The following is a 27,233-nucleotide window of genomic DNA, read 5'->3' as shown; positions in this document are numbered from 1 at the left end:
TGGCAACGAGGGCAACAAATAAAAATGATATGAAATGCCTAGATTGGGATACAAATAGCTTTCTTTCCTTCATCTGATTCCTCTTTTGGTGTGTGCAGTGGGGCTAATAAGCAGATTACAGCTGGTCTGCCTGGATCAGTTGAGGAGGGATATTTGCCAGTGTGTGTGCATGCAAGGTTGTGAGGTTGGTCGCACGCAATTTCGGCCCCAACCACTAATCTCATGCCAATCCTGAAGGGATAGTAAAAGCACCTGACTTCCTTAAAGTATCCTGGTAATTCATAACATCCTTAGAAAACTGCAGCTCTGAGGATACTTTGGGGGAAGTCATGCCCTTTTAATGTGTGGCTTGCACACAGCCCAGCAAAGGTAAGTAAAGCTGGAGGTTGGTGGCGGGGAGAGAGTTCACCTAGGGAGATTTGAACAGATCCATAACCTAGTCTCCTAGCTGCTATGCTACAACAGCTTAGAACAGCTTAGTTTATGAGCAACTTGGATTAAGAACACTGCAAACCCAGAAGTAGGTGTTTTGGTTTGTGAACTTTGCCTTGGAAGCAGAACATGTTTCGCTTCCTGTTGAGCCAGTGTGGTGAAGTGGTTAAGAGCGGTAGATTCGTAATCTGGGGAACCGGGTTCACTTCCCCGCTCCTCCACATGCAGCTGCTGGGTGACCTTGGGCCAGTCACACTTCTCTGAAGTCTCTCAGCCTCACTCACCTCACAGAGTGTTTGTTGTAGGGGAGGAAGGGAAAAGGAGATTGTTAGCCGCTTGAGACTCCTTCGGGTAGTGATAAAGCGGGATATTAAATCCAAACTCCTCTTCTTCTTGAGCGTGTTCCATTTGTAAATTGAGTCCCCCGCTGCTATGGGAAAGCACGCCTTGGTTTAAGAATGCTTTGGTTTAACAACGAACTTCCGGAACGGATTAGGTTCGTACAGTCGTACCTCGGGATAAATACGCTTCAGGATAAGTATTTTCGGGTTGCGCTCTGTGGTGACCTGGAAGTAATGGAGCGTGTTACTTCTGGGTTTTGCCGTTTACGCATGCACAGACGATCAAAATGACGTCACGTGCATGCATGGAAGCGGCAAAACGCGACACGCGCAGATGCACTGTCGCATCTTACGTTCTGTTCAGGATGCGAACGGGGCTCCAGAATGGATCCCGTTCGCATCCCGAAGTACCACTGTACTGTACTACCACTCCTGTCTTAAGACACAAAGTATCTGTGAAGAAGACTATGTTACTGTTTTACTATAACATACACTATGTCATGAAATTCTTGCTGTGTTACTATGAAATTGCTCTGTAGTGTTTGTCTCAATTTTAAAATTTATTTAATTTTTATGCTGCCCTTCCTCTGAGGATCACAGGGGCAGCTTACAATATAAGAACACAAAAATACATAACATAGTATCAAACCAAAACAGTAACCCTCCCACTTAACCAGAGGCCTGGGAGAAATCTAGTGGAAGAGACTCGAGTGCTAAAATCCACGGGTTAGGGGGCGCAAATTACTTGCCTTGCCCCGGGTGCTGACAACCCACGCTACGCCACTGGGGGCAGGTTCCACAGAGGGGGATGTATTGGGACACCTGATCTCAGTGATCACGGGTAGGAGGAGGAGTTACGCTAAGACCAGACCATGTCATTACCGAGGAGGCAGGTTTAGTTGTTGTTTGAGGACTATCCCAGCCTCCAGGTCTGGTCCTGACCGGAAGGATACTGGAATCAGCAAGGGAAACCCACATGACCTGAAAGTGTTGCTGTGCAATGCCAAGTCAATGACGAATAAAACCACTGCCATCCATGACGTGATTGTGGATGGAGGATTTGACCTGGCATGTGTGACAGAGACCTGGTTGGATGAAGCAGATGGGCCTGTCCTTGCCGCTGCTTGCCCACCAGGTTTCTCTTACGCACAGCAACCCAGGCCTTGTGGGCGGGGAAGGGGGGTTGCAGTGATTTTTAGGAAGTCATTAGTTTGCACCAGGCGTCCTATTGGGAAGACCAAGTTCTCTGAGTGCATGTCCTGGAAGTTGGGCAATAGGGGCAGTACAGGATTCCTTTTGGTGTACCGACCTCCCTGCTGCACCAAGGATTCCCTGCCCGAGCTGCTTCAGGTCATGGCGGATGTTCTCCTGGAGACACCTAGCTTGGTCGTCCTAGGGGATTTTAACATCCATGCCGACACGACCTTACAAGGGGCCGCCCGAGACTTTGTGGAAAGCATGGCCTCCATGGAGCTGTCCCTGAATAAGTTTGGCCCAACCCATAGCCGTGGACATGCCTTAGATTTGGTGTTTATCTCTATGGTTGTTGGTGATCTGACACTAACTAAAAGCGAAACAAAAGAAGTGCCATGGGCAGATCACTTCCTGGTGCAACTGGACTTCTCCGCGACCCTTCCCCTCTGCAGGGAGGTGGGACTGATTCGGATGGCCCGCCCCCGCTACTTAATGGATCCAATTGGCTTCCAGAGAGTGGTTGTTGTTGTTGTTTAGTCGTTTAGTCGTGTCTGACTCTTCGTGACTCCATGGACCACAGCACGCCAGGCACTCCTGTCTTCCACTGCCTCCTGCAGTTTGGTCAGACTCATGTTTGTAGCTTCAAGAACACTGTCCAACCATCTCATCCTCTGTCGTCCCCTTCTCCTTGTGCCCTTCATCTTTCCCAGCATCAGGGTCTTTTCCAGGGAGTCTTCTCTTCTCATGAGGTGGCCAAATTACTGGAGCCTCATCTTCATGATCTGTCCTTCCAGTGAGCACTCAGGGCTGATTTCCTTAAGAATGGATAGGTTTGATCTTCTTGCAGTCCATGGGACTCTCAAGAGTCTCCTCTAGCACCATAATTCAAGAGCATCAATTCTTCGGCGATCAGCCTTCTTTATGGTCCAGCTCTCACTTCCATACATCACTACTGGGAAAACCATGGCTTTAACTATACGGACCTTTGTTGGCAAGATGAGGTCTCTGCTTTTTAAGATGCTGTCTAGGTTTGCCATCGCCATTCTCCCAAGGAGCAGGAGTCTTAATTTCGTGGCTGCTGTCACCATCTGCAGTGATCATGGAGCCCAAGAAAGTAAAATCTCTCACTGCCTCCATTTCTTCCCCTTCTATTTGCCAGGAGGTGATGGGCCCAGTGGCCATGATCTTCATTTTTTTGATGTTGAGCTTCAGACCATATTTTGCGCTCTCCTCTTTCACCCTCATTAATTCCTTTAATTCCTCCTCACGTTCTTTAATTCCTCCTCACTTTCTGCCATCAAGGTTGTATCATCTGCATATCTGAGGTTGTTGATATTTCTTCCGGCAATCTTAGTTCCGGCTTGGGATTCATCCAGCCCAGCCTTTCGCATGATGAATTCTGCAAATAAGTTAAATAAGCAGGGAGACAATATACAGCCTTGTCGTACTCCTTTCCCAATTTTGAACCAATCAGTTCTTCCATATCCAGTTCTAACTGTAGCTTCTTGTCCCACATAGAGATTTTTCAGGAGACAGATGAGGTGATCAGGCACTCCCATTTCTTTAAGAACTTGCCATAGTTTGCTGTGGTCGACACAGTCAAAGGCTTTTGCATAGTCAATGAAGCAGAAGTAGATGTCTTTCTGGAACTCTCTTTCTCCATAATCCATCGCATGTTTGCAATTTGGTCTCTGGTTCCTCTGCCCCTTCGAAATCCAGCTTGCACTTCTGGGAGTTCTCGGTCCACATACTGCTTAAGCCTGCCTTGTAGAATTTTAAGCATAACCTTGGTAGCGTGTGAAATGAGTGCAATTGTGCGGTAGTTGGAGCATTCTTTGGCACTGCCCTTCTTTGGGATTGGGATGTAGACTGGTCTTCTCCAATCCTCTGGCCACTGCTGAGTTTTCCAAATTTGCTGTCATATTGAGTGTAGCACCTTAACAGAATCATCGTTACTTAATGGATCGCTACTTAATGGATCCAATTGGCTTCCAGAGAGTGGTAGGGGATGTTTTATCCCATGTTGATGGCCTTTCAGCTGATTCCCTGGTGGCCCGCTGGAATACTGAGTTAACCAGGGCTATTGACTGTCTGGCTCCAAAGCGCCCTCTCCGATTGCATGGAGCCCGGACAGCCCCATGGTTTCCCCCGGAGCTGAGGGCGATGAAACAATCGTTGAGACAGATAGAGAGCCGGTGGCGGAAAACTCATTCTGAATCAGACCGGACACGGGCTAGAGCTCAACGTCGAGCCTACCAAGTGGCAATGGTGACGGCGAAGAGGGTCTTCACTGCCTCCATTGCATCTGCAGAAAACAGCAGCAGGAGACTTTTTCAGGCGGTTCGCAATCTATCAGAACCATCTGCACCACCGGGGCCTGGTAGGGACCCCAAGATCTCCTGCAATGCTTTTGCAAAGTTTTTTGCAGACAAAGTCACTCAGATTCAGAAGGAGGTAGACTCCACCGTGGGAGCAGGGCCAGGGCGGGAGAGTGCTAGAGTTCTGTCTGGTCCTGTTACATGGGATCAATTCCAATCTGTTACCTCCGAGGATGTGGACAGGCTGCTTGGACAAGTGAAACCGACCACCTGTCTCCTTGATCCTTGCCTATCCTGGCTGATAAAAGCGAGCCGGGAAGGGCTGGGCAATGGGCTTCGTGGGGTGGTGAATGCTTCCCTCTGTGAGGGAGCCTTCCCAGACCCGCTGAAAGAGGCGGTCATTAAACCGCTTCTTAAAAAAACATCTTTAGACCCGGCCAATTTGGCCAACTATCGCCCAGTTTAAAATCTACCATTCTTGGGCAAGGTGATTGAGCGGGTGATTGTCGAACAACTCCAAGCAGGCCTGGAGGATGCGGACCATTTGGATCCCTTCCAATCGGGATTCAGGCCTCACCATGGGACTGAAACTGCCTTGGTCGCACTGGATGATGATCTCCGGCGGGCTAGGGACAAAGGTGAGAGCTGTTTCCTAGTTCTGCTGGATCTCTCAGCGGCCTTTGACACCATCGACCATAACATCCTTCTGGACCGTCTAGAGGGGCTGGGAGCTGGGGGCACTGTCATACAGTGGTTCCGCTCCTTCCTCCTGGGCCGTGTCCAGAAAGTGGTGGTGGGGGATGAGTGTTCAGACCCCTGGGCTCTCACTTGTTCTGTCCTCAGGGTTGTCCTCTCCCCCATGCTTTTTAATATCTATATGAAGCAGCTGGGAGAGATCATCAGGGGGTTTGGACTGAGTGTTCATCAGTATGCAGATGACACCCAGCTCTACCTCTCCTTTAAATCAGAACCAGTGAAGGTGGTGAAGGTCCTGTGTGAGTGCCTGGAGGCTGTTGGAGGATGGATGGCAGCTAACAGATTGAGGTTGAATCCTGACAAGACAGAAGTACTGTTTTTGGGGGACAGGGGGCGGGTGGGTGTGGGGGATTCCCTGGTCCTGAATGGGGTAACTGTGCCCCTGAAGGACCAGGTGTGCAGCCTGGGAGTCATTTTGGACTCACAGCTGTCCATGGAGACGCAGGTTAATTCTGTGTCCAGGGCAGCTGTCTACCAGCTCCACCTGGTATGCAGGCTAAGACCCTACCTGCCCGTGGACTGTCTCGTCAGAGTGGTGCATGCTCTAGTTATCTCCCGCTTGGACTACTGCAACGTGCTCTACGTGGGGCTACTTTTGAAGGTGACCTGGAAACTGCAATTAATCCAGAATGCGGCAGCTAGACTGGTGACTAGGGAGTGGCCGCCGGGACCACATAACACCAGTCCTGAGAGATCTGCATTGGCTCCCAGTATATTTCCCTAAATCGCCTCGGTCCGGTATACCTGAAGGAGCGTCTCCACCCCCATCGTTCAGCCTGGACACTGAGATCCAGCGCCGAGGGCCTTCTGGTGGTTCCCTCATTGCGAGAAGTAAGGTTACAGGGAACCAGACAGAGGGCCTTCTCGGTAGTGGCGCCCACCCTGTGGAACACCCTCCCACCAGATGTGAAAGAAATAAGCAGCTATCCTATCTTTAAAAGACATCTGAAGGCAGCCCTGTTCAGGGAAGTTTTTAATATTTAATGCTGTACTGTTTTTAACACTTGATTAGGAGCCGCCCAGAGTGGCTGGGGAAACTCAGTCAGACGGGCGGGATATAAATAAATTATTATTATTATTTTTATTATTACTACTACTACTATTATTATTAGTCTAGAGACTAGTCCAAATATCGGCGCTTCTTTTCTCCCTTCAAACCCCTCCGCTCCCAATCGCTGCTTCTCAAGTCCGCTCCCAATCCGTTCTTCTCCTTCTGTCTTTGTTGTCCGTTGCTCTCTTGTCATTCTAGTCTCTCCCTTCCCCTACTGTCGCTTTCTCGATATTTCTACGCTCAGATATTTCTCCATGTGCTTGCAAGTAAAGATACAAACATGCAAGCTGGATTATAATGTCCACAAAATTTAGGAAATTCTATTCCTTACTGGCACGGTTAAGGAGAACTATAATAGAAAAATTCCCCATGCTATTTCAGTATACCCAACCACCACTCAAGCTTCTTTATATTTCTTGCCTGTTTAACTCCAGAGAAAAATAACAGCTGGAGACATTTCCACCGAGCTGAAAGCAATTTGAAAGTGAGGTCATTGCTGACAGTGTGTATACACTCAGCCCACCTTGTGGTAAATAAGTTTTGTATGTTTTTTGTGTTTGACCAGAGGAGACAGAAGGTAAAAGATTGGTATGACCACATTGTCACACATGTAGGGGTTCTTTTTTTTTATTAATTGCTTACATCTGCTATAAAGACTTTGTTTTAAATAAAAAGTCCACTTTTTAAATAAAATAATCCCACACCTATGTACACCATGTTTCAATTTTACTATAATTTTAAAAAGAATTGTAAACCACACTGTTGAAAGGTGGGAGATAAACCAATTAATATAAATAAATAAAGCCTCTTTTCAAAACACCTTCAAGTCTTTTTTAAAAAATATGTCTCTAGTCTCAGCAGTATACTCACTCCTCCTATTAAAAAACAGCTTACCAGTTTGGAAGTGAAACAGCCCCATCCTGAAAAATAAGGTTGTAGTTTTTATCTACTTACGGGATGAAATATTATCACCTAAATTCCTATGACTGTCCAGGACTGAAATGTGGCCATTGAGTCTATAGACATAAGAATGATAAAGTAGCTCAGTCTATTGTCCAGAGGTGGAACCTCCTGGTTCCTAGCAATGAGCAATGGCCATGTTCAACCTCCATGGTCCTAGGGCAGACTCTCAAGACCAGTTGCTAAGATTCACCGGGGCTGGGGGGAGGCTGCTCTTGTGCCCAGGTCCTTCTCGCAGGCTTCCCACTGCCATCTGGTTGGTCGCTGTGAGAACAGGAAGCTGGGTCACTGGCTTGATGCAACAGGGTTCTCGAATTTTTTCCTCCCTTAGGGCAGAAGTGAGAATTGCCCAAAGAAGGAGAAATTTAGTGCTGCTGTAATGAGAAGCAGCATGTCTGTCCAGAAAGAGCAAATGGTGGACGCTGGATTTTTCAATATGAAAAATGATTTTTGCTTTGGTTTTTTTGAACACTGAAAAATGCAACTTGGCTGCATGGAAGTCAATGGAACACATGTTTCTGCATTCAGCAGCAGCTGTTGATGTGCCTCTGTCTCTGGCACTCAGGACTCTGCCCAGGCCTGGCCCTCTTCTGTTCCCCAAGTGCTTTTCATCTGGCTAGAATGCTTCCCTGAACCTGGATAATGCTTCTTTATCTGGATGCAGGATGGAGAGAGGGGTGGGAGTGAGTGTCCCCAGTTAACATTTACATGGGTTGCTCAGTCCACTTTTTCCTCCAGCTACACCCACTGCTGGCATGTGGTGCTATATTGCAATAAGTGATCATGATGAGGGCTGGCAGAGAGCACCAGACGTGGGCCTTGGAGGGGAACTTTCAGGAGGACGAGAAAGAAAAAATGGGGAAGGAGAATGTCTCCTTTTGCGAACCTTGAATAGCACTGCAAGAACCCTCTTTCAGGTTGGGGAACACACTGCAACTCTTTGGTATGTGTCACCACTTACTCTGATGTATGTTACTCAACTCTTAAATGATGCAGATAAATACTATACTCACACGTGGAATCCTACAGTTCTTCGGGTTAAGGGGGTTTGACTCACCAGGCTTAAGATTCCCTGGAATGCAGAATCTGTCACACATTATTTTTTCAAAGGGAAAAAAAAATACCCCTTCTAATGGAAAGCTGATTCATTTTTTAAAAAATGGCATCACTTGTGAAATAAAATCAACACCAGATAGGAGAACAGAAGCCTCTCTTTTAATTCTAGAGAAAAATCAGGATAAATTAGACTTTGATCAAACAAGACAGAGGGAACCCGGAAAAGCAACTTCCAGTAAACTTGGAGAAAGTAGTACTGATATGAGACTATACAAATATTCAGTAATGTATAGTATATTCCATGTGAATTTATTTCACACATCTTTCCTCTTTAGGGCACCCCCCCTCCCCACAAAAACTGGAGAAAATAGGAGCTGAAAGAAGTCTGAACAAGTTGGTTATGGCATTCAACATTTCTGCAGCTAGAATGTGACTTCCAAGGGTAAATTTTGCTTCCCTCTATATGCATACTGGCTTCTTATTGCAGGGAATTACTTCACATCATGATCAAGTCCCCCAAAGTATTTGGCTCTGAACAAGGTATGGTCTCCTCCATTGGGCACCATTGCAGATAGCAGGGGCTGAAGACACCGTCTAGCACAAATCTACCCTTTACCTAGTCCCATATTCTGACACCCTTTTTCTGGAAATGCTAAAACAGAAGGGAAAAAGGGTTTTGGATCCACACCACCCCTTATAAATTGTAACCAATGCCTATGTCACAGAGTCTCAGGGGGGAAATTATACCTGTAGGTTTACAATCTGAGGTAGACATGATAGACAGGGGAAAGTAAAGAGAGGAATGGGTAAGGGAAATTAAAAACAAGGTACCAAGGAAAGGGGGAAATCAGAAAAAGAGAAAAGGTAAATTTTAAGCAGTTTAAAATGTTGTATAGAGGTGAAGCAATAATGTGAGTATCAAAGGGGACAGGATTCTTCTAGAAAGAAGCAACAGGAAAAGGAGAGGCATGGAAATGAACCGGAAGAATATGCCTTGGAAGAAGATGACTAGAAACAGTGGAATCAGGAGAGCAGGAAGGAATGCTGAGACAGAGGACACCAGCGAGAACATTTAAAAGTTAGACCAATGAGCTGACGGTGAATATGGAAAAAATTAAGACAGTTCACAAAAGGGCAATTGGTAAATCAATCTCATTGTAAACATTTATGCTTAAGAACACAGTTATCTCTTATCTTAAGCAGAAACTGTTGTTGCCCTTTCCTGTGAAAAATCTGGAGCCACTCAACTGATTTGCACCCAGTTACCACCACACAAAAGCCCACGGTATGTAGACCATGTTGCCATGCTTAGCTCCACCTTCTGGCTGGGGCTGAGGGGGGTTCTGGTCCAAAACATCTAGAGAGCACCAGGGTGGAAAAAGTGGCTTCCGTTTTATAAAGGCTGGGCACCTACTTCAGAATCAAATGCCCAAGGCCCCTCTGTGACATCAAGCCAGTCATAGCAGTTCATCCGAGGGCAACCAGAGGGATGGGATCTCCATACCTAGTCACTGTGACATATCTCATCAAGATGGAGACAAAAGACATCCCAGCTAGAGAGGCTGGATGGTGCTCATGGTCCATTATACTGATACTAGCTAAGCAAGGACGCAATTCAACTAGTTGGACTTGGGGGCGGGTAAAATCCTATGTGCAATATCTATCTTGATCCAGGGTAAAATCTTCACTTCAACTGTATTACAATTTCCACAGACGAATCTAAAATGTGCTTTTTCAATTTGTACACTTTTCTTGGCGGACGGCCATCTTGAAACCCTGATAGGGCAAAGGAGGGATATAACCCCCAGCGTCTATTGCTGCAAGAAGCATACCCCCTCAAAGACATAGAAGAAAAATGCTGAACTTCTTTAAAGAATAAATGCAAAAGTATTTTTGTTTTTTAAACCTTAGGCTTATTTTTACTCATGACAATATTTGTTAAAAATATTACATCTGCCTTTGAGAAGAGAGAGTATCATATTTTTATAATGTGGAAAAATAAACTCTACAGACATCCCAAATTGGCACACAGGTGCTTTAAAATAACATCCTCTCACAGGATAATTCCAAAGGGGTGCTTTGCTCCCACCCTGTTTACCCAATTATTCTTTAAACACACTGGACTGCATAAATGGGTATAAGACGAGAATACCTAAAAACAGTAAAATGTTTATTTTCTTAGAAAAAAAAGAGGGATTCAAACTGATTGTGGTCACAACTTCCATCTGTGGTCAGCAAAGCCAATACTGCAAGCTTATTCCTCGATTGAAATACTTAAAGAAACTTTTTTTAAAATACAGATTTCTGCTCCTGCATCACCATATCCAGTATTTGTGTGACAACATGCTTTTAAATTGGTAACTTCTTCCTAGCAGAGAAACGAGGACGGTCATGGCAAAGCATCCCACCTCCAAAGCTCTAAATTGTCCATATTAATAAGAACTCTGCAACCCGGGGGGGGGGGAGAGGGGGGGTTGACAAACAGAGTGAACTTGAAGGTTCAGCTGCTCCGTTATGGTAGGTGTTGTATAATACTAGTTCAGCCAATAGAAAATAGGCCAACAGCCCAAGTGAAATCTACAGTGTCACTTAAGATTTTATGCTGAAATATTTGCTGTGTTCCTGGACACAGATAAGTGAAAAATCTGCAACATGTTTCAGCCAGCATCAGCCAAGGGAGTTCTTCGTTCCTTTCGTAACGTTCATTGTATGGTCATTAAGAAACACTGCAACTGAATGGAGCATACAATGTGGAAATGATCTTTTGTTATGTAGTGCTGTTCACTTGAGAAGACTTCCAAAAAGGATCTTGACCGTAATCTATTTACACAGTAGTATTCCCGTTTTGATCAGCAGAAATGGCACTATGTGATATCCTCCTCTTCTGAACAGTAATCACGACCCTTCAAAGGGAAAAACAGAGAGAGAGAGAGAAGTATATACACATTTAACACAGGAAAAACAGAACTAGCTACGTTGATTCCAGCTCTTTGGCAGCTACACTGAATCCTTCTGTGTTTGGTCCTATAGTGTTTTCAGTAGGAAACCTCTTTGTCATATGTGGTTAGGGCAGAGTGTTACCCTAGGCATTACTGGATGTCACAAGGGAGCAATCATAAAATAGCAAATGTACTGCCCTCCTATTGTTCTGTGAGCATCAAACAGGACCACCAAGACCACCTTAGTGCCAACCCAGGCTTGAACCCAGAATGAAACAGATCTAGATAATGGGTGTCATCCAAGAATACCCAGAGTTGCACATGAATCACTAGTTCAACTCCTGAAGGGGTGTGTGTTTGCAACCAGCTAAGATTTGCACAATCCTGGGGGTCCAGAAGAGCCTTCCTTAGAAATGTAATAATTACTACTTCCCTGAGCCACTTCCTCTAGGAAGTAGGAAGAGGCAACAGACAGGTCCCATAGATGGCAGAACCTATGAGAGGAGGAGAAACCTGCTTCCCATCTTCTTCAGCAACCCTGGCACCAGGGGACTTTTGCGCCTCTGGCAATTATTATTCCTCGGTTTGGAATTTAGCTGAAGCACTTGCTCTATTTTTTAAGCATCTTGTCAAGCTTTCTGATTACTTTGCGTAGGCAGCAGCAGCAGCACTTGAAAAAAGGGAGAGGCGAGAACAAGAACATACACACTGGTTAAGAAATGAGGGATACAGCCCACGTCTTCCTGAAGTGTGACATGTAGTTCTTCAGCATAGTCAATCTCTGAAAGCGACTACCATGTAAAGAGGAGAAAGGGGATCATGGCTAAAAGTATTAATCAAATTAAGAAGCCAGTATCATGTCACATTTGAAAACAGCTCCTTTGAATATAGCATGCAAGCTTCATACTGATCAGTTTCACTTTGAAGTTTTCCAAGCTGCAATATGGATTCATTTTTCTTACTTTCACGTCACAAAACGGGCAACACTATCACACTTAACCCAAATCACCAGAAAGGGTAAGGAGGGTAACTCAAGAAGATTTATGCATGTGGGTTTATCAATAATGATTTCCAACATCTTGAGGGAAGGGAGTAAAACCTCCCTTTGCATTACATGTTTGAAACGCCAGTAGAGGAGGCTGTAAAAGAGAAGTTGGCTGTGGATGAGGGGGCTTGAAGTGAGAGGAGGTTATGGATGAGAAGGTCTAGCTCAGGGGTGGGGATTTTCTGGTCTGTAGGCCAAATCTGGCCCACCAGCTTCTCCATTTGATCTGCAAGGTCCTTCCACCAAAGCACACCCACCAGCCCCACATCTGGTGTCCTATGGGATGGGATGGATGCCTCATACCCTGCAGCAAGCAAGACTTTTCACCTTCTCACGCATCAACTGATGCACAGAGAGTTCAACCCTGCTTGGTGAAGTGTGCAAGCAAGCTCCCCAGGGGAACTCTGTCATGCACCCAAACCCTGCAGAAACCAGGATGGAACCAAAAGCTTCCAGATGGAGCCAAAGCATTTAATGCAAATCATTTCAGGATAGGAACATTGTAAACCAGTGAAAGACAAGTCATCAACTGTAGTTTAGCTCTGGCCTAGTCCATGAAAGTGATGCCCACATTAAGTCAGTTACATAAGACTGAATTGCAAATAAGATTTGAGCTGGGCAACCTCAAGCAAGTCATGATGTTTTTCCTAAGTAATCCTAAGCAGGGCTTTCTTTCAGCTGGAACCCAGTTCTGGCAGCTCCCAGGTGGGCCCCATTGCCATCATAAGAGAACGAGGGAGGGGTTCATGGTGAGTTCTGGCACCTCTTTTTCTAGAAAAATAGCACTGATCCTAAGCAGCATATGAATAATACAAAGGAATGACATACATTTCAGGCAGTATCAGACAAGCACTTTTTAGAGTACTATTTGCGCATCTTCCCCATCTATATCTTAAAAAATATTTTGTGAGCACATGCATCAGAAGTGTCTTCTAATTTGCCATTCCATTACAACAAAGTCCAACTTTCAATAAAGTTATTTTCCTGCTTGCTGCCTCCCGCTCTAATAATTGCTAACTTCGTCATGAATGACATGGAGCAGCCAGTGTGGCGATGTGGCCGGAGTGCTGGACTGTGATGAGAGACACCCAAGTTCAAAGCCCTACTCATCCATGAAGCTCTTGGGATGACCTTGGGCGAGTCAGTATCCCTCAGCCTAAACTGCTTCGCAGGGTTTCTGGGAAGAACCTGGTAAGCTACTCTGAGGCCAAACAGTCCACATTCTCCTACCCATTCTGAAAATACACATGCATTTTTAAAATTTACCCAAAGAAGAAAGCATGCAGATAATTTCTAATACAAAAATTTCCAACTCTGTAGTCCTTAAAAATGGGATTGCCAAATTTCAAGCAGTAAAAATCCAGACAGGAAAGTTGTTGAGCTATTTTTAAGGTAAATTGCCAAAAACGACACTGCCAACATGGGTTGCCATACATCCGGATTTTCCCGGACATTTTAGCAATTTTCACCTAGACACCGCTTCCGACTGCAATATTCTGGATATGTCCAGGAAATTCCGGATGTATGGCAACCCTATTAACTGTTCCTAATTCTAAATACTGTATTTTGCAAGTTCAGAAAAATCCCCTCTCACAGAAAGAAACTATGCATGCACTTTGTTGCACAATTGTGGCATGTTTTCTCCTCAACAGAAGAAGCACAGACCCCAGGATCAATTTGAATTGAAAAACAGCAGGCTCCTCCCAGTTCCAACAGTTTTAAAAAGTACAATCAGTCTCATGTTCTTATTGGGATACTGCGTCCCCCGTCCCCCCCCCCCATATCCGTTTATTAGTTGCTTTCTTGTTTTAAAACAACAGGCTGGCATCGCAGGATCTCAGAATTCCTCTAACCTAAATCTTCCACAGTGTGGGGTTGGGGAGAGCAGTCTGTGTGAAGGCAACACAGCCTCTCCTCTTGCTCCTGCATTTAACTATGCGAAGCTGCTTCTCTAGCTGGCATACAAAGCAAGCAAAGGAAGAGGTTGGGTGGGCTGCCGCTGCTGTGGTGAAAGAAACTGTGCCAAACAGCCTCTCCTTTAGCTGTTGCTAAGAAAGCTGGCAAGGCACAGAGGCCTTTTCATGACTAGCACCCCAAAGCAATAAAGAAACGGCTCACTGCTACAGGAACTCCCATTTTTCAAAAACTGCCTTCTCAGAAAGGATGGAACAAAAAAGGCCTGCGCGTTTGCATGCACACATGTACATGGCATTTACTTTTTGCAAATAAATGAATGGATGCGTCCACAGCACTCCCATTTTAACCAATAACTTTTGTAGCGTAAGAGCCTGCCCTGGCAGTAAAAACCACGTATCACAGAACCACTTGTATATTGCGCAAAAAAGCTCCATTGTACATCCCAATAACACACCCCATTCATGATTTCACAAATAAAGTGGTTTACTGTGGCACTGCCATGAAATGGCTTATGGTGTCAGATGTGTGTGTATGTAGGAAAAAATAATTTATTAAGTACATTATGAATGGCAATCCAGCCTACAAGATGTACACACACACCTCCCGTAATAGATGTCCTTGTTTTGATCCTCAATTTTAAAGTGATGTCTCACTACCCTTTGGAAAGAGCTAAATTCAGTGCACTTTCATGGTCTCTCCTGGATTTCCCTGCAGCCAAGTCTGAAAGGAAGCCCTCTGCATTCAAAAGAAGCAGCCTTTAAGCTGGGGCCTTCTGCTTCCTCCCAGAAGGCTGGGAGAGTCTGGCTGTTGTCAGGGCTGAGCCAGAGCAGGGCAGCACTAATGGCAACTGCTCTTTTCTTTCCTCCAGACTTACAGCCACCAGCTCCAAGGCAGCTGCCACAAAGGAAATGGGGAGTCTGAGATGGGGCTGTGCTGGTCAGACTTTTGTTCATCAAAGGGCTGCTCCCTTGCATTGGCATGAAAATAAAAATATATCCAAATGCTGGATTCACAGAGCTCATGAGTGCAGACATGTCCAGCTGGTCGTCAGTATGACTTACAGCTACCAGAAACAGGTTCAATGTCTGAATCAATTCCTGTATTTTGTTGTGAAACTCTGGGGAGAGGGGAAACATTTTTCATTCTGCCAAAATAAAGTATTGGTGACTGTAAAAAATATAGAGAACTGAAGTTTAACAAGTGCACGGCATACCAGATATTGCCACAACCTACCATTTTACTTAGCGCCAAACTGGGCAAGAGAGCAGCCCAGAGGGTGGCGTGAGATGTGCAGCACAGCTTGGGCAAGAAGGAGAAGAGAGCTGTACTCTTCTTCCAGTCACAGTATCTCCTCCCTCTGCTGCCCCCAATTTGCTCCTGTGCAAGTTCTCTGACCTCCTACCTACCTATTAGAACTATGTGACTGTGGTGCAGGCAGGGAACACATACAGGGGCACAGCAATGACTCTGGGGGAAAGCACTGGTGAAGTAAAGATCTCACTCTCCCCTGATGCTCAAGATCAAACTCCAGTACTCCGTGCTTTACAAAAAACCTCTACAATCCAAATTGAATCACGCTGCTATCACATCTAATAGTCACACTCTTAGAGATTAGCAACTGTGGAGCCAAATGGGCCCCAAATCTTTCCCATCATGTCGTCAGTGTTGTTAGGGCACCCTCTCTCTCTCCCCCCCCCCCACATTACAAAAAATCACTTTATCCAGTTATGTGGGGAACTCAATTACCGGTACGCAAGCAATCAATTCAGAAAGCAGCTCTGTCAGCCCTATGCTTGGCAGTTCCTAAGCACTGTGAAAAGGACTGTGACAAGTGGGTGGGACAAGCTACTTGCCAATCATCTGATGGCTGGAGGTGATTGACAGGTGGGCTGTCCCATCTACCTTTCAAATTTGGCAAGTAGGGGTAGGAACCAATAAGGATTTGGTCCACTGGGTCAAAACAGTAACGCAGCCTTAATCCATGCATTACCCCTTCAATTCACCTGAAAATTAGCTGTCAGTCAGGAATTTAGAATTTGTCTGTAAGTTGGTATTGCTCCATTTCCACTGTTCAACTTAAATCTTTTCTGAAAGGTTCTTTTATAGAAGTGGCCCAAGACATTTTGGTGCCAGAGGCAGAAAATCCACACGGCACACCCATAGTTTAATGTGAGACACAGCCCATCCTGGGGATTTCCTATGCTAGCCTCGTTGAAATGAACAAGCGCTAGGCTCCAATGAATTTCAACAGGGCTTGCATGGAAAACTTCCCTGTGGGCTGTACCCTATTTTGTTAAGCCTCTCTCCAATCTTGCCACCTTGAGTGACAGCAAAAATCTGACCTTGTGGTCAGGGCTGCCTCGGTTGTCCAATATCAAAGAGCAAGTTTCAGGCGCTGCCTCAATTCAGCAACGTTGCTTCTGAGGCTAATTAATTTGTTTGAGAGAAGTGTCGCCTGTAGTGAATCTCCTAAGAATCATCAGTATTTGATTCTCACTGTTTTGTTGCAACTCATACTCATGGCTTCTGAAGATAATATTCATGTCTTGATTTCTAAGGTCAAGCTAATTACTTGTCCTACTGACCCAATCCCCTCTAATTGACGCCTGGGACTCATTCTTCAGGCCTAATTGATTCTATCATAAATTCTCCATTCTCTGCTGTGCTGCGAAGCTTCCCTTGTGATTTTGGCTACGCTTTGGTAAGTCCTATTTAAAATAAATCTTTAAGCTTATTAAACTTTCCCTAAATATCTACCTCCTCCATTAGCTTGGCTTCTCATTTGTGCAGCCCTGTTGCTTATTCTGGACTATATATTAACAGCAGGATTACACTTGCATGTGAAGCCCAGGACTCCAATAACTGTAGCAGGATATTGGGTCCAACTTCCAGTGTCCCACAAAGAGGAGGAGGAGAGGGAAATGGGAGTGCAAGTGGCATCTGGCAATAGCCAATGGTGGCACAGGAAAGGCTGATTGTTTGAGAAGCTAAATTGGGAGTTGATAATTTCAACCAGGAGTCAGAGAGAGACAGAATGACCCTCTTAACTCTTCTTGATATCTGAGTGATCTTTGATACTATCTTCCATGGTATCCTTTGGGAATGGCTGGCTGAGTTGGCTGCAGTGCTTTGTGGTGTTTCCAGTCCTACCTGCAAATTATCATCTGCCAATCACTGGCTTTAAATATAGAAATGGGTATCCCAAGCTTATGGCAGATAAAATGGAAATGTTAACCTTGCTAAACTATTTCTGACTTTGGGGAGGAAATGTGTGCACAACCACCAAAAAGGTTATATGCAGCCAAGAGAGAACAAAAGATTCCTTTTCTAATAAGGAAACAGAGAGCCCTTATATTTACTTTGTCAACGAACATGTCACATATTTTGTCACGGAAATATTGTTATTCCATACAGGTACACTGTGGGACGCGGGTGGCGCTGTGGGTTAAACCACAGAGGACTTGCCGATCAGAAAGTCGGCGGTTCAAATCCCCGCGACGGGGTGAGCTCCCATTGCTCGGTCCCTCCTGCCAACCTAGCAGTTCGAAAGAACGTCAAAGTGCAGGTACCGTATTTATTTTTCGCCCTATAGGATGCACTTTTCCCCTCCAAAAATGAAGGGAAAATATGTGTGCGTCCTATGGGGCGAATGCAGGATTTCACTGAAGCCTGGAGAGCCCTCTCGCTCTCCAGGCTTCAGGATGATATCCGCAAGCCAGGGGACCCCGTGGGAGTTCCCGCAGGACTCCCTAGGCTTGCGGATAGCAGCCTGCTGCCTGAAGCCCGGGGCGCGCTGAGCAGCCTGTTCTGGGGGCTGGGGTCGGGGGAAGCTCCCCCACCCCAGCCCCACGCCTGGGTGGGAAATATTTTTTTTTCTTTATTCCCCCCCCAAAAAAAACTATGTGCGCCCTATGGGGCGAAAAATACGGTAGATAAATAGGTACCGCTCTGGCGGGAAGGTAAAAGGCGTTTCCGTGTGCTGCTCTTGTTCGCCACATGAGCTGTACGCTGGCTCCCTTGGCCAATAAAGCGAGATGAGCACCGCAACCCCAGAGTTGGTCACGACTGGACTTAATGGTCAGGGGTCCCTTTACCTTTACACTTACACTGTGGAGAGTTATGGGCAAAAATCTCTGCCACATAACCATATCACATAAAAGTTTCAAAGCACACTTCCTTCTTATTTGTTTGGTAGAGGGCAACTTCAATTTGCAAGGGCAAATTTTAGTTGGCAAGGTTGAAAGCTAAGGGCACACTTCCTCTCCCCCCATGTGGTTATGGTGTGCTTTGGTTTGTTTTCTGCAGTGGACTGACCTGATTCAGCCACTGCCAGCAAGGCCAATGGTAGGAATTAGGTATGTCCTCCTTGTATCTGAGCAGCTCAGCCAATGGCAGCGGGAGACACTACTGCTTACTCCACATTTCTGTGACAGTAAAATAGCCAATCATTGCCTGGAGCTTTATTACCATGACAAAATACTTAAATGTACTGTAATCAACTTTGCACCACTGCAGAGATATGAATGATGAACTGCATCCAAGAGTATTAAAAGAACTGGCAGATGTGATCTCAGAACCACTGGCAGTCATCTTTGAGAATTCCTGGAGAACAGGCGAAGTCCCGGCAGACTGGAGGAGGGCAAATGTTGTCCCTATTTTCAAAAAGGGGAAAAGAGAGGACCCAAATAATTACCGCCCAGTCAGTCTGACATCAATACCAGGGAAGATTCTGGAGCAGATCATTAAGAAAACAGTCTGTGAGCACCTAGAAAGGAATGCTGTGATCACCAATAGTCAGCATGGATTTCTGAAAAATAAGTCATGTCAGACTAACCTGATCTCGTTTTTTGACAGAATTACAAGCCTGGTAGATGAAGGGAACTCAGTGGATATAGCCTACCTTGATTTCAGTAAGGCATTTGACAAGGTGCCCCATGATATTCTTGTAAAGAAGCTGGTAAAATGCGGTCTTGACTATGCTACCACTCAGTGGATTTGTAACTGGCTGACTGACCGAACCCAAAGGGTGCTCATCAATGGTTCCTCTTCATCCTGGAGAAGAGTGACTAGTGGGGTGCCACAGGGTTCTGTCTTGGGCCCGGTCTTATTCAACATCTTTATCAACGACTTGGATGATGGACTCAAGGGCATCCTGATCAAATTTGCAGATGACACCAAACTGGGAGGGGTGGCTAACACCCCAGAGGACAGGATCACACTTCAAAACGACCTTGACAGATTAGAAAACTGGGCAAAAACAAACAAGATGAATTTTAACAGGGAGAAATGTAAAGTATTGCACTTGGGCAAAAAAAAATGAGAGGCACAAATACAAGATGGGGGACACCTGGCTTGAGAGCAGTACATGTGAAAAGGATCTAGGAGTCTTGGTTGACCACAAACTTGACATGAGCCAACAGTGTGACGCGGCAGCTAAAAAAGCCAATGCAATTCTGGGCCTCATCAATAGGAGTATAGCATCTAGATCAAGGGAAGTAATAGTGCCACTGTATTCTGCTCTGGTCAGACCTCACCTGGAGTACTGTGTCCAGTTCTGGGCACCACAGTACAAGAAGGACAATGACAAACTGGAACGTGTCCAGAGGAGGGCAACCAAAATGGTCAAAGGCCTGGAAACGATGCCTTATGAGGAACGGCTAAGGGAGCTGGGCATGTTTAGCCTGGAGAAGAGGAGGTTAAGGGGTGATATGATAGCCATGTTCCAATATATAAAAGGATGTCACATAGAGGAGGGAGAAAGGTTGTTTTCTGCTGCTCCAGAGAAGCGGACACGGAGCAATGGATCCAAACTCCAAGAAAGAAGATTCCACCTAAACATTGGGAAGAACTTCCTGACAGTAAGAGCTGTTTGACAGTGGAATTTGCTGCCAAGGAGTGTGGTGGAGTCTCCTCCTTTGGAGGTCTTTAAACAGAGGCTTGACAACCATATGTCAGGAGTGCTCTGATGGTGTTTCCTGCTTGGCAGGGGGTTGGACTTGATGGCCCTTGTGGTCTCTTCCAACTCTATGATTCTATGATTCTATGAAATAAAAACAAGTGTGCTCAGATGTTTTATTTAGCTACTGTGATTATTTTCAGTACAGGCACCTGAAATATCAGCTGTCTGAATGATCTGAAACGCCCACTGAAATCTGTGACTAGATATCAAAGGTGAACATAAAAGTAGAGTCCTTCATGAATTATCGGTGCAAAAAGTACTTATCCATTAGGAATTTTTTCTCAAATGCTGGTTGTTATTCAAGAACCAAAGCAGAAAAACAGCCAGTTTTAATGCACTGCATTAAAAGGCTTTCCAAACCAAGGCAGGCAGACACTGGGTTGGTTTAAATGTAATTCTAACCAAACCGTAGTTAAGCATTAAGAGAATGAGCCTAATCTTCCCCCAGGTTTGCACCCGTCCTGCTCTTCCTGCCGTGTGTCATGAGGAGGTGTGTGGAAGCTCCTGCGTCTCTTTTACACGAGCTACAGCTCTCTGTGTCATCTGAACCCAGACAAACTGTGGTCAATCTTAACTAAGGTTAATGGGAACAAGCCAACTTCAAATCATGGTTTATGATGTTACCGTATTTTTCGCCCTATAGGACACACTTTTCCCCCTCCAAAAATGAAGGGGAAATGTGTGTGCGTCCTATGGGGCGAATGCAGGCTTTCGCTGAAGCCTGGAGAGTGAGGGGGGTCGGTGCGCACTGACCCATCTCGCTCTCCAGGCTTCAGGAAGCTATCCGCTAGCTGTGGGAGACGCAGCTCTCCCACGTCTAGCGGAGACCTTGCTGGCACCCAGAAGCTTTGGGCGTGCTGAGCTCAGCACGCCCCAAGCTTTGGGCTTCGCGCAGCGCTCCGCTAGCCATGGGAGAGCCGCGCAACGTTGCGCGGCTCTCCCACGGCTAATGGAGACCTTGCCGGCACCCAGAAGCTTGGGGTGCGCTGAGCTCAGAATGCCCCAAGCTTCGGGCTTCGCGCAGCGCTCCGCTAGCCGTGGGAGAGCCGCGCGAAGTCGCGCGGCTCTCCCACGGCTAGCGGATAGCAGCCTGTTCTGGGGGCTGGGGTCGGGGGAAGCTCGGGCTTCCCCCACCCCAGCCCCGCACCTGGAAAAAAAAATATAATTTCCCCCCTTTATTTCCCCCCCAAAAAAACGAGGTGCATCCTATGGGGCAAAAAACACGGTAGCTTGTTTTCACTACCTATCATTAAGATCAACCACAATTCAGGGTTGAGATGACACACTAAACTGTAGTTAACCTAAAATGGAAGATGAAGCTTCTGATCCCATGCCAAGGGAGGAGAAGGGAGTGGGCAGGCCTGGAAGGAGCCCCTGGTTAGTAGGCTGGGCTCATTCTCTAGATCGGTACAGTCACTGAGATGAAACACTTGGATGAAAGGGTACGTACACAATACTCTTTCTTTCATAATGCTTAATTTAGCCCCCCTGACAACCACTCTCTTGCATTTTTTGATATCACAGAATGACTTATTTGACATTATTACTGTGCTCCACTAAAGGGTAGAAGTGATTTTGTTATTTGGGATAATAACAATACTTCTCACCTAGGATGAACATGGGATGTGCTCAGAACATTTTTTTAAAACCACAATGTGATTTTTTAAAAACTACAGTGGTGCCTCGCAAGACGAAAAGAATCCGTTCTGTGATTCTCTTTGTCTAGCGGTTTTTTCGTCTTGCGAAGCAAGCCCATTGATGGATTAGAGGATTAGCGCTATTAGCGGCTTATCGGATCAGCTGATAAGCGGCTTAGAAAAAGGGGGGGAGAGGGGAAAAACCCCGCAGGAACTCGCAAGACATTGTCGTCTTGCGAAGCAAGCCCATAGGAGATTCGTTTTGCGAAGCACCTCCAAAATGGAAAACTCTTTCGTCTAGCGAGTTTTCCGTCTTGCGAGGCATTCGTCTTGCGGGGCACCACTGTATGGACAAGGAGAATCAAGAGTGACTGAGAAGCCTCCTTACACAAATATGCCATGTCAAGTCAGATGATATTCCCTTAACTACTATCTAGGTCAGAGCTGATTGCTGCCCTGAGCAACTAGGACAGGGGTCAGCAAACTTTTTCAGCAGGGGGCTGATCCACTGTCCCTCAGACCTTGTGGAGGGCCAGACTATATTTTGGAGGGGGGGGGGATGAATGAATTCCTATGCCCCACAAATAACCCAAAGATGCATTTTAAATAAAAGGACACATTCTACTCATGTAAAAGCATGTTAATTCCTGAACTGTCCATGGGCCAGATCTAGAAGGCGATTGGGCCGGATCCGGCCCCCGAGCCTTAGTTTGCCTACCCATGAACTTGAATAACTGATCTCACTGGTGATAAGCTGGCCAGTGTCCTGACCTGGCATTTGAGACCAGGAGGCATCCAATGCAGGGACATCAAAGGCTGCTCTGACTAGAACAGAATGCTCCCTTCCTCCACAGTAAATCCTCCCCCCTTGAGCTGCTTCACTGCTAAATACTCACCTTAGCCCTTGTCTGTTCCCACGTACAAGGTGGTAACATGCATGAGATTTCACATCCCATTCAAAATAATGGCCATCCAACAAAAGGTTGGTTTAGTATTCACAAGTTTGTTGTCACTTTTGCAATAAATATTTGAAGACTGACATCATGACAACCTGAATGGATGTAACTGCAATTATTTAGAATGGAAACATCATCAACATGAGAAACCGCCCTAGATTAAGTCCCCTAATAGATTCTTGTGTCTAGGTCAAATTCCATAATTGCCATGCAGAAACATATTCTAAGTTATGCTTACCTTTTCAATTTTCTCATCCAGCATTCTGAAGAATTCTTGTTGGCTTTCAGAGATGTGCATGCTGAAACACACAAAAAGAACAGATTCATTTCCCTTTTTGTTTGTATTCAGTCAGCAATTGAGAGCACTCCTTTTTAAATAAAAATTTTGATTCTCCTGCTGCTTAAGGAATTGAACACAAGTGCTGTTCTTTGTGCTTAGTTTTTGCTGCTGCCTTTGGTCTGATAACTTGTGCTCTAATTGTTGAATGACTGCTGTTTGCATTTCTGTCTGTGAGTCACCTTGAGCAACTCCTTTGGTGGAGGGGGAAAGCAGGGGGTAGGATTCAAGTACCGTAGATTCCAGCGTATTAGGTGACTGGGCGTATAAGGTGACCCCCAACTTTTGCTGTTCAATTTTAGAGTTTTAGAGTTATAGAGTTTGAGCGTCGCCAGGGGCAGAGCGGGCATTTGGCGGGCAGGCGGGCGGGCGCCACGCTCAGAAGGACTTTCCACGTCCCCTTCTGTGGGGAGGGAGGAGGAGTGACGGCCGAAGGGGCACCTCTGCTCACAGGCTCCTCCTTCCCAACGCGTATACCCAACATATAAGACGACCCCGACTTTTGGGGTGATTTTCCAGCGATAAAAAGTCGTCTTGTATGCTGGAACATAGATTTCCTTGAAGTAGACCCACTGAAATTAATGAACACAACTATGTTAAGTCTATTCATTTCAGTGGGTATTACTCTACTTGCCGTAGTTAAACACCACTGAGGATATCAATTTTCAAAATAAAATATTTGAGAGGCCCAGTGAGATCAATAAATGGACCCAATCTGCTGTACACAGACACTGTGTACAGTACTGTGTCACTCTTAAGGCTGCCACATTCAAACTAGAGAGGAAAGCACTGGCCCCAATCCACTGCCATTTCCGTTCCGCTGGCTGACCAATGTGAGAAATAAGGCATTAGGTTGAATCCTTAGTCTATTTCCTGGTAGAGGATGAATTGGTGCATTACCCTCTTCCTCTAGCAGGTGCAGTATCTCAGGGGACCCTCGTAAAGGGGTCTGGGTGTAAGATTCTGTCCAGAAGTCAAGAGGGGAGCGGAAGGACCATAGAACTTCCAATGGTGGCCTTGGGGGCCATTTTAGTTGACCTGCATCTTGGGGTGGCCTGTAACCCAGGCATGATCCTATCTAAACGTCAGCCTTCAGGCAGGAGGCTGATTCAGGATACACACCCAGGGGCATAAGCCGAAGCCTACTCTTATCTGTAATCAATAAAGTTGTGGCCATTTTCAATTCCAGAACATTGTTGTGTCAATTTTTTACCTGTTACCACCTCGGCCCTTCCTGTCCACAGGGCACACTGTGTGTGGGCCTCTGTCAGAAGTCAGCCAGCAATAAAATCACATGGAATAAGTGAATTTTACTCTTTATTAGAAGAAACTGGATTTGCTCACTCTGGCCTAGTGAGCACCACAACTTTTCTTTGGTAAGTCTTGCCCAGTGCCAGATTTATGTATAAGCTAAACAAGCTATAGTTTAGGGCCCCACTCTCTTGGGGGTCCCCAAAAAATTTAAAAGAAGAAAAAACCTGGATGTACATTTCCAAAATATAAGATAAAAAACAAATAAAATAAAACCTACATACAGCAATAGTGTTTTGTGTTGTGTAGACTCCTATGATGTAAGTCATGGGCCCCGCCTGCTAGCCTGCTATTCCCTAAATTATCACATACAAAGGGCCCCATTACCTTCAGAAGCTTAGTGCCTCATCAAACCTAAATCCGGCCCTGGTCTTGCCCCTCCTTCCCACAGCTGCCTAAGTCTCCTCTTCTCCTCTCCCAAGCAATCTGAGACTATGACAGCATGCCTACCTTTACTCCTCCCGCTTCATGCCTCTCCTGTCACAGCAGGAAGGGGAGACACCCTTGCTTCTTCACCAGCCTGGCTCATCTCTGCCTCTGGGCCTCCCTCATCCCACTCTCCTGCTTCCACTTCTGCCTTTGGACTTGCCTATGAGAGCATCAGATGCCCACTGCCGATTTACTCCAGCTGAGAAGATTAAAGGCAAATCCACCCTGAGGCACAGGCAGGATGCAAATATACACTGTAAAATGGCACTCTCTCCTGTTGTATACTGAACTGTGCCACCCCTGTCACTCACACTCACCAACATATTCTAGATGGAAATAAGGACTTCTGTGTTCTTTAAAGCAGCTGCATTCTCGCATTACTGCCTGTGACGTCCCCATCCATTCATACACATTGCTGAAGGCAGGCTGTACGTTGTATTTATCTACCTTGAGGTTAACTGTCCTGTGCGGATTTGAAAGCAAACATGGTGTCTGTCCTTTCAGTTAAAAGTACATTAGAAAAACAGCAATCCTGTAATTCTTCAAATTCAACGGTGCCAGCTGCAGCATGCGGAATGGCAGGGAAAACGTGATTCACTAAAGATGGGTACCAGGAAAACAGCATCCTGGATCCAACCAAATGCCTATCTAGTTTAGCATCTGAGTCTCACAGGGGCGCCTATGGGAAGCTTGCATGCAGGACCCAGATTTTGAGTCCCCCAAACTGGCCTACAGGGGCATAATGACGGACAGTGGAAGTAAGGTCAGTCATGTCAATAAGGCTACCCGTGGCTTCTAGCCAACTGTCCCTGTTGCACAAGGGTCATTAAAGCACACACCGAGAGCTGCAGCCTGGCAGATCTGAGTACGACGTAAAAGAGCCCTGCGTATATCACTGCCTTGGATGAGAGGGAGCAAATTCAGAAGACAGATCACTACTGAGGACTTGAATCACAGGGGAGACAGACGGTGCCTGGCCTCCTTATTTATTTTTGCAAAGGCTACTGAAGGCATGGTGTGGATAAACTTTGGTTGAGCTGGGGGGCGGGAGCTTGTTGATTCCATTGAGCCCTCTCACCAAATAATGTGAGCATTACAAGCACCAACGTTGAAAGCGAGGGTTTTGCAGGGCTGCCCATAGAACCAATCAGTCATGATTTATAGCTTTCCCCTGAAAGGTCTTTCTGTAAAATTCAGATGTAGCACAGTCACTCTTTAACACTAAACTCACTGAAAATCTCTAGTACACATTGACATTTCCCAGGCCAGGTTCTCTCTCTCTCCCCACCCCCCAAAATCACTTCTCTCCAGGCAGAAGGTCAGATAATTTACTTCCATTAACCTCGCAGAACCATGAGGCCCAGGTCAGCGGGACCATGTTTCACAGCAGTGTGCAGGATTGGAAAAATACTATTATTAGTTGCCAGCAAAGTGCTGCCAGTGCATTTGTGTGGTACAGGACAGAAGCCGACAGACCCTGCCCCAAGGGAGAATAAAAGATGAACACACAGAGTAAGGTCAGATGCTCTCACAAAGCCAGAGGACACGGGGTAGGGGCTGCTCAGGGGATGAGCTGGGAGCCTTTTGTGCACCTTCAGTAGAAGAGGTGGCCCAGTTCCAGTTATGAAATTCACAGAAAGATTTAGGTTGAGGGTGTAGGAAAACGTTAAATGGCACAGGATCAATTTACGGGATCACACTCCCCCCTCCAAACCATCATTTAGACATAACATCACCATCCCTCTAAATTTTTCATTTATTAAACAAGCACACATTTGTGTTACCAGGGCTGGCATATGCCGCAACTTTATAAGTTTATTTTATTCAGGAGGGAGCTTTATCCCCTTATTACTTCTTTTGGCGCTTCTGCAAATCTTGGATTCACTCTTGGAAGTGAATCAGGTTAACAAGCTCATTTGACAGTGTATACTCTGCTTAAGTTGTAACAAAGCAAAGGCAGACCCTTGCTTCAATGAGATAAAAGGGGCAGTAAGGGAAAGGGTGGGGGGCAAAACAGTAACATCAGTTGAATGTGAGTAACTGAAGTTGTATATTCTTAGGCTCTCTCTTCCAAAATCCAACCACTTACCTACTCAAGAAGGGAGAATGGTTAGTATGAATGAATGAGATTATTCATGCCTTGAACCAGAAAGCTCTCTCCGTGGTAACAGCCACACTTTCATCATTTGCTGTAGTTAGCCTCTGTCCAAGACGGACCGATGCAGAAAAATTCAGCAGTACTTTCAACTAGTCCTCATGCAGCTTACCCCTTTTAAAAAGTAAGCCCTTTTTAGCAAAGAGCAGAATGCCGGGGTGAGCAAACCCCAGCCATGAAGCCACATATACCCCAACGTCTCCCTCTCAGGATCAAGTCATGTGCAGAGACATAGTTCTGCTATGTCATTTATAAAAGGTGACAAGGAAATGTCAGGGCAGCTGATGACCTGCTTGACATGCAGAGCATGACAGACACAGCCTGTTTACTCTACAATGCCATCCAAAATAACAATAGTAGATCATTTGAAATCCAAGCCTTGCTTCTGTAACTCTCTAGGTGCCAACACAGTTAAGTTTTGTTTGTTCACAAAACAAAGG

The 27,233-nt window shown here is 45.8% G+C and overlaps 1 protein-coding gene and 1 long non-coding RNA gene across 3 annotated transcripts in view; one reads left to right on the top strand and one right to left on the bottom strand.

Moving 5' to 3' along the window:
- Positions 1-27,233, bottom strand: part of LOC308586613 (uncharacterized protein C1orf21) — a 180,374-nt gene that overhangs the window by 23,647 nt on the left and 129,494 nt on the right. Inside the window, exons 5-6 of one of the 2 annotated variants that reach the window (XM_081193358.1) lie at positions 22,800-22,860; positions 10,258-11,011 (exon numbers count right to left, since the gene is read on the bottom strand). In XM_081193358.1, the coding sequence (XP_081049484.1) occupies positions 10,973-11,011; positions 22,800-22,860 (100 nt within the window). In that variant the 3' untranslated portion in view covers positions 10,258-10,972. Of the gene's footprint in view, positions 1-10,257; positions 11,012-22,799; positions 22,861-27,233 lie in introns of those variants that run through there. The other variant, XM_081193359.1, reaches the window with a different exon arrangement.
- Positions 11,018-15,691, top strand: LOC308586632. Its single transcript, XR_014007983.1, has 2 exons — positions 11,018-15,539; positions 15,618-15,691. It is a non-coding gene; the product is annotated as an uncharacterized lncRNA (long non-coding RNA).

This window comes from Podarcis bocagei (assembly GCF_964188305.1).
Source record: "Podarcis bocagei genome assembly, chromosome: 5".
NCBI lineage: Eukaryota > Metazoa > Chordata > Lepidosauria > Squamata > Lacertidae > Podarcis > Podarcis bocagei.
This window is presented reverse-complemented; position numbering and strand designations above follow the sequence as displayed.